Source organism: Meleagris gallopavo, chromosome 3 (assembly GCF_905368555.1).
Source record: "Meleagris gallopavo chromosome 3, MGAL_WU_HG_1.1, whole genome shotgun sequence".
NCBI classification, from domain to species: Eukaryota; Metazoa; Chordata; class Aves; order Galliformes; family Phasianidae; genus Meleagris; species Meleagris gallopavo.
The window spans coordinates 53,466,838-53,479,620 of record NC_139406.1 but is presented as its reverse complement, the minus strand read 5'-3'; the positions used below and the strand labels follow the sequence as shown (position 1 = coordinate 53,479,620).

The 12,783-nt window shown below is 38.3% G+C and overlaps 1 protein-coding gene across 2 annotated transcripts in view; it reads left to right on the top strand.

Moving 5' to 3' along the window:
• The window catches only part of PRKDC (protein kinase, DNA-activated, catalytic subunit), an 80,971-nt gene that overhangs the window by 46,915 nt on the left and 21,273 nt on the right, over positions 1-12,783 (top strand). For both annotated transcript variants that reach the window (XM_085221056.1, XM_085221057.1), the window contains 11 exons: positions 351-524; positions 1,397-1,495; positions 2,152-2,362; positions 2,732-2,921; positions 3,262-3,462; positions 3,699-3,811; positions 5,809-5,940; positions 7,083-7,262; positions 10,883-11,091; positions 11,506-11,644; positions 12,438-12,626. In XM_085221056.1, the coding sequence (XP_085077182.1) occupies positions 351-524; positions 1,397-1,495; positions 2,152-2,362; positions 2,732-2,921; positions 3,262-3,462; positions 3,699-3,811; positions 5,809-5,940; positions 7,083-7,262; positions 10,883-11,091; positions 11,506-11,644; positions 12,438-12,626 (1,837 nt within the window). The remainder of the gene's footprint in view (positions 1-350; positions 525-1,396; positions 1,496-2,151; positions 2,363-2,731; positions 2,922-3,261; positions 3,463-3,698; positions 3,812-5,808; positions 5,941-7,082; positions 7,263-10,882; positions 11,092-11,505; positions 11,645-12,437; positions 12,627-12,783) is intronic.

The window sequence follows — 12,783 nt, the reverse complement described above, 5'->3', positions numbered from 1 at the left end:
GTGTGAGCTTTTTGGTAACATTGCCTCTTATTGCCTGAGCAAATGGAATCTGAGTGTTAAGTGTAAGATAGTTAACTCAATGTGAAAAACAAACAAACAAAAAAAGCCCACCTATATAGCATTAAGGTGAAACATCAACTCCTATTCACAAGGGTGTGGATTTCATCTTCAGTATGTATTGCTTTAGTTTTATTCTTACTTCTAGGTTGAACTCAAAAGTATTTACGTGAAGCTCTTTACATGAAAGCAGATATTGGTAAAATCTGAGCTGATCTTCTCTGTGTAGCAATGAAGAGAAGAACAAGGTAATAATCTTCAATTTTTGTTTTCTCTCCCTTTCTCAACTTTAGGGATGATGAAAGGCAAAGGGTTTGTTTGGATATAATATACAAGATGCTGTCTACACTGAAACCACCAGAACTTAAAGAACTTCTTCCTGGAGTGACAGGGTTCATTTCTCACCCTTCTGTAATATGTCGACAGCGCATGTATGATATTCTGATGTGGATTTATGATAATTACAGGTATGTTTTCACTGCAGTTGTTGTCTTTCAGTGGTTTGAAAGCATCTGTTAACATTGTCTTCCAATTTCATGTCCTGCTATGTGGGATATTCTAGTTCTCAAACTAATAGCTCCAGTGAGTTGCCTCAGATCTTCTTTCATGTTGATTTGATAATTTAAACTAAGGGACAAAGACTTGGACCTGAACTTCAGTCCAGAACTAGAATACTGCATCAACACAGCACAGTGGTGTAAGAAGCGTTAGTCTGATGTGCTCACTTTTTTCCTTGTGGCAGTGTTTATAGCTGTAGTAAGAATTGTATGCTGTAGAAGTTTGACTGTAGTCAGGAGATGTATTAAGGCACTTTGGCACGATCTGGATCTGTTCAGTCTGGTGATATGAGGATGTTCTTTGCTTGACTTAGAAAACAGTGTATTCTTGAAAGAGTGTGCTGTTGTATCCTCTGTCTTGGTTGGATTCTGTTGTCTGTTTTTGCCCAAGATAACTGTTTATTGTTAGAATGGATGATTCTAGTGAAGAACAGACAGGCAATTTTACTGCAGTGTCACTTGGGGAAAGATGCCACTGTTTTTATTGTTTTTTAACCTTGCTAACTCAGCATTACTTCTGCTGGGCCTTTATAATAAAAACCTAACGACATATTTTTTAGCTTTCTGACTTTTTATTTTTCCAAATAGTGGAGAGACAAGCCACTTCTGGGAATGAAGACCTCATATTATGAAAAAAGCGTTGTCATGCCGAGTTGAGACTTTTTATATTAATAAGGGCTGTTCCTCCTTTTCTTCCACCATCCTCGTCCTCTTGTTTGGTTTTTTTCTTTAATGCGTTGTTTGAGAGAAGTCACTAAGAGACGTTTTTCTCCTAATGTCAGTGATCCAGAAAGCCAAGCAGGTGATGATTCTCAGGAAGTGCATGGACTGGCAAAAGAAACCCTGCTTCAGGGTCTGATTGATGAGAATGCTGAACTGCAGTGAGTAAACAGTGTTGTGATGACTGAAATAATAAGTCCTTAAATTGCTCCTCCTTTGTTTATAATATGAGATACAATCATTAGATGTTTTAAGGTATTATAATATGAAAGTGTGACATCAAGATAATGCTACTTCCTTTTCTTGCAATGAGTTAATTTGTAAAATTGTGTCCCATAGCTTCACACTGAATTATGGTGAATCACAGAACTATTCAGCAAATCTCTAAGCCATGGAGAAATTGTTTCACTGGGTTGGTTCTAATTCTGCATTAACATTCTGAAGTTTTTGAACAAGGCTCTCACTATACACAGATGCATAAATAGATTTGGTATTGAAGGATGTTGAATGTCTTTAACTTTTTTTTAGTGAAGCAGAAGATAGGAGATCTCTGTGCTTAATCACCCATAGCACTTCTTAAAAGGAAAACAATACAAATATTTATTTTTTGAGTAAACCTTTATAATATCAGTTAAATGGCATAGAGCATGGGAGATGAATGTGCAAGTCCGTGTAACTCAACAGAAGATCCATGGTTTGAAAGGTTTAATTGTTGTCGTTGTTATGTTATTGTTTTATCTAAAATTGACCTTTTTTGGAAATGTTGCATTTTCTGTTTGCAGATAAGGAATTAAGTTACTCATTCTTACTGTTACAGATTAATTGTTAGGAATTTTTGGAGTGACGAGACAAGATTACCTGCAAATATTCTTGATCGTATGCTGATGTTGTTAAGTTCTTTATATTCTGCCAAGATTGAAACACAGTACTTGAGTCTGATCACAAATTTTCTGCTTGAAATGACCAGCAAAAGCCCAGATTATTCCAGGAAAATATTTGAGCACCCACTATCTGAATGCAAATTTCAGGTAAGTAGTAGTGTGTAACCATGTGACAAATTCCAATCCCTAATGTAGTTGCTGCTTTGACAAGAGCAGAGTGAAAACTATTGAAAGTGTTTTTTGGTATTAATAGTTAACGCCTGTAGTAAGAGTGCTGGGTTATGCATGATAAATTTGTGAATCAGTCTTGAGCTAACCAGTCCAAATTTCAGCAAGCTTTTTTGCTGAGCTATGGGGAGGAATTATGTATTGTTTGGGTTTTTTTTAATACCCAAGTTTTGCCCAAGTGTCTAGGATGATGATTTAGATTCTGTACTTCCATTCTCTTATCCTGTCTTTCATAGGCAAAAAGACTCCACTCTTATTGTTTTTATTAATTTTTGTGTGTGTTTATAGGACTTTGTAATTGATTCCAGTTGGCGTTATCGAAGTACCATTCTCACACCTATGTTTGTGGAGACTCAGGCTTCACAGAGTACTAACAGGAATTCATCACAAGAAAAATCCCTTTCCATTTCTGGGTCAGTAGGTGGTCGAGTGAGAGCTACCCAAAGGCAATATGAATTTACACCTACACAAAATGTTGGTAAGTCCAGACTTGGGGCCTCTGAAATTTTGTTGCTTACTGTAAGAATGATTCCATTCTTTTCATTCCTGTTGCATGTGAATTTTTAATGCACAAGTGTAAATGCACTTAATACTTAGTATTCAAGAGCTTTTATTTTTTAATGAGAAAAAGACTTATTCACATTTTTATTGGTCTGATACACCTTTAATGTTCTGCCTAATGTAAAAGTGGTTCTTGCAATCTGTTCTACTTATGAGCACTGGGAGTTATATTTCTAGGGGAGGCAATTGATGTGTTTCGTTGAGGTTTACATTTGGGTTATGCTGATGTGTTACTCTTCTACTTTTTTTCTTTACAGGTGGTAGAAGTTCTTTTAATTGGCTAACTGGAAACAGCATTGACACTTTGGCGGAGTATACAGTTCCTTCTTCCTCTGAGTCTTTGTCTTCATCCATGCTGTTAGTTAACAAACGGAGTGAAAAATTTAAACCTGTGGGGCCAGATTTTGGGAAAAAAAGGCTGAGTTTACCTGGAGATAAAGTGAACAGCAAAACTAAAGGTATGTAGGCCTTACAGTGCAATTTCTATATTACACGTTGGCCGTCTTTGACACTTATTTGGCTGACAGTCTTTTACCATTCTGAGGTTGAATTTTACAGATCTGGTTTCCAGGAGGGTGGGTTGATAGATGCACGAAGTATGGCAGAAAACTAGGATTGCAGTTAGAATTGCTGAATTGCTAAATGATGATAAAAAGAACTGAATCCTTAAGGTGGTGTTCCATTTTATGCCTAGGTATAGATGAACGAGCAGAAATTTTAAGACTGCGGAGGCGTTTCTTGAAGGACCAAGAGAAAGTCAGTCTGATTTATGCTAGAAAAGGTGTGGCTGAACAGAAAAGAGAAAAGGTTTGTCATTTCAATTAAGTTTAAAGCCTTGAGCCTCAGTGCCATTTACAGTCCTGTTCTTTAGAAGTAATTTTATGAAGAAAGGGTAGATGTAAGGTACTCGTTGCTACTATAAGAGCTTTAAGAGATTTTATTAAAAAATTGTGCTATTTTTGTGCTATGATCTATATGGTGATACTTGACAGGAAGAAGAATAAAGCTAGATAACACTTCTGTTCTTCAATGTGCACAAAGTGATTTTACGTGATGGAATCCCTAGTAGCAAAGGGAGATATTCCCAGTAGAAGCTCTTTATGGGTGTCATCCCAAAAACTAGAAACCCTGAAGTAAGAACACTCTGCAGAAGTAGTCTAAGTAGAGAAACTTATCTATTGTCTGAAGGTAAACTCAAAAATGTGATACAGCCAATGGGTTAATGTGAGCTGCTGAGAACTTTCAATCTGAAGGAAGCTCACTAAGTAATAAGCCTTTACTGAGTATTTATTAAGGCTTGGTACTGTATGGGTTTCTTGGTTGTTACATATTCATGATTAGTTTAAATAGACTCTAGCAGTTTTTCAAAGGTTCATGTGACTAAAATAACATGTATTGTTGTCCTAAAATTATAGCAAGTTAAGAAGAACAAAGGAACCCAGGTTTGAGAGTTAATTTTTGAGACATACTTTTAATTCTTTGCAGCTGCAGACAGCTGTGTAAGTTGAACCTATGTCTGAAAGAACCACACAAACACCTATTTTTTTGTCAGTTTATTTACTTGTAGACCAAAGTTCCCCTTTCCTCCTACTCTGCAAGAGAAAGAAGCTATTAAAAAAAAATGTTCACTATGGCAGTCCAAAAACAAATGAAAAAAGTCTGGTGTTCCACACCAAAAGGCTGGAGGAAACCATAAATGTAGCCAAGATGCCTTAAACTTTCCAAGAGATCTGTTGCACATAAACACATGCGGATCTCTGTGCATTATTAGTTAGTACCATACCTCATAGGTCAACAGGGAAAAGGAGATCCTGAGCAAGAAAGTATTTGGAGATGGCTTTAGCAGAGCCTTAATTTCTTAATTTCTCCCAGGATATTTCTCTTGAAAGTTTTTTTGATAATCATCCCTTTCAAGCTGTACAGAATAAGAATGATCTGAAATGGCAGCATCCAAAATGTTTAAAGAGAATTAAAAATAGTCAAGCTTTTTTTCTTTCCCTCTTCAATGTATGCATCCATCCAATGTCTGCTGGTTTAACTGATAAAGGCAGGAGTTACAAGTAAAATTCTGGGCTTTAAAATCACTGCTGATTTCCTTTATAGCCTGTCCATGCTGTGAAAAGGAAAAAAAAAAAAAAAAAAAAAGAGAAAGAGAGGGGTTTTGTCTATATGTATTAGTAATTCTTGTTCAATTTAATTGAATTTTGTCAAGCCTCAGCAACAGGCAAGACAGCTTTTTAATCACTAGTTTATAACAGTTTTATTATAGTTCGGTTTAAGTTTTTCTTAGGAAGCAGTTCTTCCAATCATCCTCCTTCCTTTCCTTTCCTATCCCACTGTGTGAAATAAAGCAGTCACTTTAGCAACCTCGTGTTACTTTGCTCATGTTTGGCCAGGCTCTGAGAACCTTCATCTAATCGCATGGTGCGACTCAGCTTGCAGGTAGTGTAGGCAGTGTAGTAATTTACTGCACTGTAATAGCTCACTGGCTTTTAATAGTAATTATTCTCTGTTTTAAAAATAAATAAATAAACATTTCAGTACCACATGTATGCAAGCAGGAACTACAGGACATTAATAATAAAAGTAAATGGGTAAAGTAACTCTGTGGAAGAGGCTTTGGAGTTCTTAACTGATTAAGATTATTTTGCATTTAACCGTATTTCACCTCTAAAGTATTTGTTTAATAATCATGGTAGAAGCTTATAAAACAATACAAAAATACTCTTGCTTATTATGTCCTGTCCAGATACAGCACTTTCTAATTAATGACTTTTTTCTTTAACGTGAGCAATGCATTTCAGGAGATGAAATCTGAGCTGAAGATGAAGTTTGATGGCCAGGTTACTTTGTACAGAAATTACCGTGTAGGAGACCTTCCTGACATCCAGATTGAACACTCCAGCCTCATTGCCCCTCTACAGGCCCTTGCCCAGGTCTGTGTGCTTTTCAAATGCCATTTTTGTGTTTTGGTAGGAACAATGAGATGCGGTTGGGCAGTTGCTTTCAAAATTGTTGTTTTGTTGTCAGCCACCATGATGTGCTTTCAAAGAGCCTGTTTTGAGGAACAGTGTTTCTCCTGTCCCTGGGCTGGTGCAATGATGAGAGAAGATGCCTTGTAGGTTGCCCCACCTGAGCAGTTGAACACAGAGGATCTAGGATATCAGCTGATGTTGCCTCCTGGGTTTGAGAAACAAATGGTAGTTTTTAGAGACATTATTGGGAGAGGATATCTCACTGTATAATAACAAAATTGTCATTTTTGTTCTTTCACGTGGCTGCAGTGCAGTGGTAAAAGTACAGGTGAAGTTCTGTGGATTGGACTGGACTTAGACGAGTCAGTAAAGCTGATCCAATATTCGTTTTCTTATCTGGGAATGGCAGAAACTATAAGCTGAACTTATATTTTGCAATGTTTGAGAAGTCACAGTATTCTTGATTATCTTTGTATTTAATTTCTTTTGATGGTCTCTTATTTCTGTGTGAAGGCAGGAAGTAGTGCAATCACGAGTTATCTGAACAACATTAGATCAAGAGTTAGACCAAAGTCTAGTCCTGTGATAGATCAGTGTATGGGATTATATTACATTTGCAAGTGTGTTTCTGGGTTGAAGAAGTGCCTTTAAATCTCAGATGGTACCATCTATGTGCATGTATTTCTCTCTCTCCCTAGCTCCCTCAATGTTGGGGGCTGGATTTTCTCACACATTGACACTTCTGGGGCTTTTTGTTTATTTTGTTGGCCGTAAGATGATAGTGAATTTCTGATTCCTGTAGCAGTAATTGTGAATATGTGAAAACTGTAAATTTTCCCCTGACCGCCAACACTTTGGCATGAAACCTACATTGTCTTCCTGTTTATATAGAAGAATTAAGATAGAATTTGAATGTGTTGTACAGAAAGTCTGAAATAATTGCCAGTATAGAAGCTGGGCACTCCAGAGCAATTTTTCCACTCCCAAACAGCGTCTATGTAGGGGCTGGGTTTAGAGGATGGTTCGTATTTCTTAATTTACTTATTACTTTACTGTTTCACAATAAAGTTCAGTGACTGTATTGCTTTTCTTACAATTTACAGAAAGATCCAACATTTGCCAAGCAACTTTTCAGCAGTTTGTTTGCTGGAATTTTTCATGAGGTGAAAAAATCTAAAACTCTTTCTGAGAAAAAAGTCATCATCCAGAAGCTGCTGAAGGACTTCAATCATTTCCTTAGTACAAGCCTTTCTTACTTCCCACCATTCATTGCGTGCATCCAGGTAAATCTTAGTCTGTGACATGAAAGTAGCAGAATATAACGTCTCTGTCTCAGAGCGTGGTAAAACCAGTGGTACATGTTACTGAAGTTTAGGGAAAGGTGGGTGGAGGACTCCAAATATGGCCTTAGAGTGGCAGAGTAGAAGGGGAGGATCACCTCCCTTGACCTGCTGGCCACGCTCTTGTTAATGCACCCCAGGATCCCATTGGCCTTCTTAACCACGAAGGCACACTGCTGCCTCATGGCCAACCTGTCCTCCACTGGGACACCCAGGTCCTTCTCAGAGTTCCTTTCCAGCAGGTCGTCCCCTAACCTGTACTGATGCATAAGGTTATTTGCCCATAGGTAGGTGCAAGACTCTATGCTTGATTTTGTTGAACCTCATAAGTGAGGTTCCTCTCCACCCATCTCTCCAACCTGTCCAGGTCTCACTGGATGGCAGCACAACCTTTCTGAATGGTGCCAACTATTCTTCCTAGCTATGCATCATCAGCAAACTTAATGAGGGTGTACTTTTACCCCTTCATCAGCTGTGAAAAAAATTGACAAGACTATGCAGATGTTGTGGTGCTGATATTTCTGTTTCTGGGTAGTAGCTGTCAGATGGATTGTTGTTAGCATCTCTTGCTTATTTTTCAGCAGCCTTTTCAATTAGGTCTTCTGAGGTAGTTGTCCAGCAGTTTTCACTAATGAGGGAAAGGCTTGTTTCTGCCAAAGACTGAGTTGGTGCATCACAGCTTCATCATTGAAAAGTAATATCATGTCTCTCTGCTTTGTTTCTGTGTGCTTCTGTGCTTCTAATGCTATGAGAGTATGCTGGCTTGGGATAGTTTGTGAACTTCATATTCAACCCCAAGTTTTAGAAATTAAAAAAGCTTGTCCAAGTGCTGTTACATAACCACTGTTGCTGCATTTAATGTTTCATATCATCTGTGTTGATCTTAGTGCTGTATCTATCAATTTATTATTATTATTATTTTTTGAGTGACAGATAGTAGTTTCCTCTTACAGAAATCTAAATACTCTGTTAGATGTCTTTCATAATACAGGAGGAATATCTAGTTCAGACTAGCTTTTCAAATAGTGACAAACTGCTTCTAAGTACTTGTATTTACACATCTGAGAAAGTGTAATTTGTTGTTTACTTTCTTCTGTGCAGCTGCATAAAAGGTCAAATTCTGTGGGGATATTTCTGGGCTGTCTTGGTATTTTTTGAGCCAGCATCTCACAATAGCTATCTGTTAATATTCCCTTTTGCTATATTTCCTCATTTCCATTATTTGTGTTGAACTATGCTCCTTATTACACTCTATTAAAAAATGCTTTTGTGTGGGGCTACGTTTTTACCTGAATAGATGGAAAATCAAAATTCAAAAAATAGGTAAGTTATCAGACAAAAATGTGGACTTCATAACAGTGCCAGGGGCATCTCATTGTCATCCCTGCTGAATAAAAAAAAAAAAAAAAACAGCAGCTCAAAGGCAAGGCTCAGCTTGTGTATTTGAGCATCCTGCATTACTGTGAGAGGAAGCCTTTTTCCCAACATGGAACAAAGTTTATATTGTTGAGGAGAGAGAGCTGGGAGAGGAAAAAGGAGTGAGCACGTGGTGTGGAGGTTGCCACTTTTGTTGGCTTGGCCAGTTGGAAGCAAAGTTCCTGCTTCCTGTGTACCAGCAGCTTAATAAATATTGCCTTGTGTCAGAAAGACTGCCTGCCTCACTGCGCCTTCCTTGTGGTTGTTTCACTTTTGGTCTTCTACAGGTTAAATTCCCATCACAAGAGTAACTTGATGACAAAAGGAGCTCCTTCCATCTTCGGGGATAATCCCAAAGTTGTCTGTGAGGCTCTGGGGTCAGCCTTTAGGACAGATTAAAAAGCAGCTGAAATGCTGAGAAAGAACCTAAATCTGTTCCATAATTTTATACAGACTGTGTAGAAATACCTAGCCTCTGAAGGACATGTACTTCAGCTATTAGGCTGACTTGAACGTCATTCTTCCTTATCTTGAACATATGGTGCCGAGACAGAAAACACTGTGTGAAGCAGAGAACATTCTCTCTGCTTTTAAAAGATAAGCAATGGTACAGTCACCACCTTTGAGGTGGGATGATGTCTGTAAATTGTGAGAGTATTCTCCAGATACACTGTTACATTTGCACAGTTCTTGCACTTCTCATATGCATACTTGGTAAAGGGCTTTCAGTCTTACCTTAACACAGCTATTCTTAATTTTTTAGATTGTGCAGTGGCATTGCATCCCTGATATAACCCCTGAGAGCTGGTAGAGGACGGATATATGTGTATATATATGTCTTATGTCTGAGACGTGTAGTTGAAATTGCCTGAATAGCATTTGAAGCATATGCAGGCCCCTCATTGGGATCCACGTGGTCTGTAACACAGGAAGCTACAAGGAGCTGTTTTTTCTCTCTTGTATTGAGCACAGATAGAATTGGCAGGAGTCTTAGCAGTGCAAAATGTGTAATGGATTTGCTTAAGCTAGATTCGTATTCTGGCGTTTTTGTGGCAGTCACCATTATGAAAGCAGTGTAGCTGAGCTGTTCTCACAGTCCCATGCTACAGTTTCTATGTAGTGATTTTTCATTCTGTTTTCTCACATATACCATCTTGCAAGAATCAAGCATTTATTTTTCTCTTACAATTCTGTGATGAAAAGTGTAAAGATGAAAGTTTTAATACCTATTCTTCCTGGTTGTAGATTTTTTTCTTTTCATTTGGTTTAAGGTATTATTGCAACTTTTTTTTAGGTTTATAGGAGGAAAAAAAAATGGGGCTCTAATAAACTGATCTGTTACTTTATTGATATATTTGTCTGTATTGGCAGTAATGATTTAAGTATTAAAAGAAACTTTGGGTAGCCAGAAAAGTTTATCCTTATAAAAGGGATATTCTGTAGTTGAACTGATCTTCAAAAGGGTAAAGATCTCAGAAATCCTATCTTTAAATCAGGCAGGACTAGATGAGCACCAATAAATGAGCCTAATGAGAATCTTCAGGATGCTAAAACAGGGTAAGTGTGTGGTTAGGAAGCATTCATCTTGGTTAATTAGACATTGGTGGGTAGCAAGAATACGCTGTGCACTATGTTAAGGAAGGATAGCAGCTGTGTAGCAGGCATTGCACTATCAGCAAAAAGAGGGAAAGATTCAGACCTTGAATGCATTCATTTCTCTCCTCTCTGCCACTTTCAGTGTGATTTTTTTTTTTTTATTATTTTTTTTTTTTATTTTAGAGAATTGTCTGGAAGATCTCTCAGGTGTTGCAGGTTGAAGTGTATGTGCAGAGCAACTTTTCCTTGTTACATCCAATTTCCTTTTGTGAGGCAGCTTCAGTCTTCACACTGGAGAGACAGTGAAGTGCAGGGGTTGTTCTCTGTCCTAAGAGCAGCAATGAAGCAAAAAAAAAAAAAAAAAAAAAAAAAAAAAAAAAAAAAAAGCACTCCCTTTGTTGCTCTTTTTTTCCAGAGTTGGGAACTGGTGGAAATTTTACTGCCTCTTTTCAGAGTTCACAAAAGGGATAGATGGCTGGTCTGTGAAAGGTAGCTGTCAGCAACTACACAGTATGTATTAGACCAGGTAGACAACTTGTTTTGTCTTACAGGAGATAAGTTACAAGCACAGAGAGCTGCTGGAGCTGGATTCAGCTATCGTGAGCACGAGCTGCCTTGCAAGCCTACAGCAGCCCGTAGGCATCCTCCTTCTGGAGCACGCCCTGATGGCACTGTCCCCTGCAGAGGAGCCCCCATCAAAGCGGATGTGCGGCAGGATGGAGCTCCCCCCTGATGTCATCAAGTGGCTTGAGCTTGCAAAGTAAATTATTGCTTGAGATAAGTTACGCCTGGTCAGGTTTGCCTTGTGAAGAACTGCATCTTCGTAGCTCCTGGAATTTCTTTTCAGTCTTTGCCTTTGTTAGAATTCAATATGCTTTTATCTTCTTGTCAGTTAATTACTGTCTTTCTGTTAGAGCAGTTAGACTTAACAGATGTGCAGCCCGGCAATGCTGCCACATTGCTAAAAACAAAAACAGCAAAACATCCTGTCTTGCAATTACAGGAGTTTCCAGTGTTCAGGTATTCCCCTACAAGATTAAGTTCGTCTATTTACATATGTAATGTTATTGCTGATTGAATGTAGGTTTTTTAAATTTTATTTTCGGTATTTTATATTCACATTAATTTACCTCTGCTCAACCGATTAAAAGATTTCCCTTCTCCTTATTGATAGGCTTTACCGGTCTCTGGGAGATTATGATGTCCTTCGTGGTATTTTCAGTGGTAAGATTGGGACTAAGAAAATAACACAGCAAGCATTGCTGGCAGAAGCAAGGAGTGATTATGCTGAAGCAGCTAAATGTTATGACGAGGTAAAATGACAACAAGAATGCTTAGTTTCATAAATCTTTCTCATGGCTTAAAACTAAGAAGCCAAAACTGAACATTTTGAGAACGAGCATATTGTTCAAAATGTCCTTCTGTTTTGTTTGATTGATGGATAAGTCTGTAATTACGTGGGAACAGATGCCACAAGCAGTCACAATGGAGCAGAAAGCATGCTGCTCTTTAACTGGTTGTTACAAATCTTCGTATCTGTCCTTACCTCATTGCAACCTTCCAGTACCTAAAGGGAGCTTATAAACAGGAGGGGAGTCGACTCTTTGAAAGGCTACATAACAGCAGGACAGGAGGAGATGGTTTTAAGTTGAAGGAGGGAAGGTTTAGGTTGGATGTCAGAGGGAAGCTCTTTACTATGAGAGTGGTGAGGTGCTGGAACAGCCTGCCCAGAGAGGTTGTGGATGCCCCGTCCCTGGAGGTGTTCAAGGCCAGGTTGGATGGGGCTCCGGGCAGCCTGGTCTGGTATTAAATATGGGGGTTGGTGGCCCTGCATGTGGTGGGCAGTTGGAGTTTGATAATCCTTAAGACTTTTCAGAAATGCAGGTTTACTGAAGATGGGTATCTGAAATAAATTTTTATATAAATATTATTTCAATCCTGACTAGCTTCAATTTTCTGCGTTTAATATTGCTGTCACGTTCTGGTAAATGGATAAATGTTTTTATGAGAGATGATCAACTGTTCTGAAGTTACTTGTGACTTGATCAGAAGCTGACATGATTTAAAACTCTGTGAACCTTCCTCTCCCTTAAATTGATTCCCTAGGCACTGTCCAAAGAAGACTGGGAAGATGGGGACCCAACTGAAGCAGAGAAAGACTTCTGGGAACATGCATCTCTGGAATGCTATGACCACCTCACAGAGTGGAAGTCTCTGGAGTATTGTGCTACTGTTAATATTGACAGTGGTAAACCTCCAGACCTGAGCAAAACATGGAATGATCCATTTTATCAGGTGTTTACAAATTATTTTGATACTGCATTACTATCTCTGCACGGATGTCCTACAGTAATGTGATTATGATTGGAATTCAGTTGTGTAATTTGGGTTAATTTAATTATGGAAGTTAGCAGAGATTCTTACGTGTAAATATTAGAAGCAGTTACTTCTG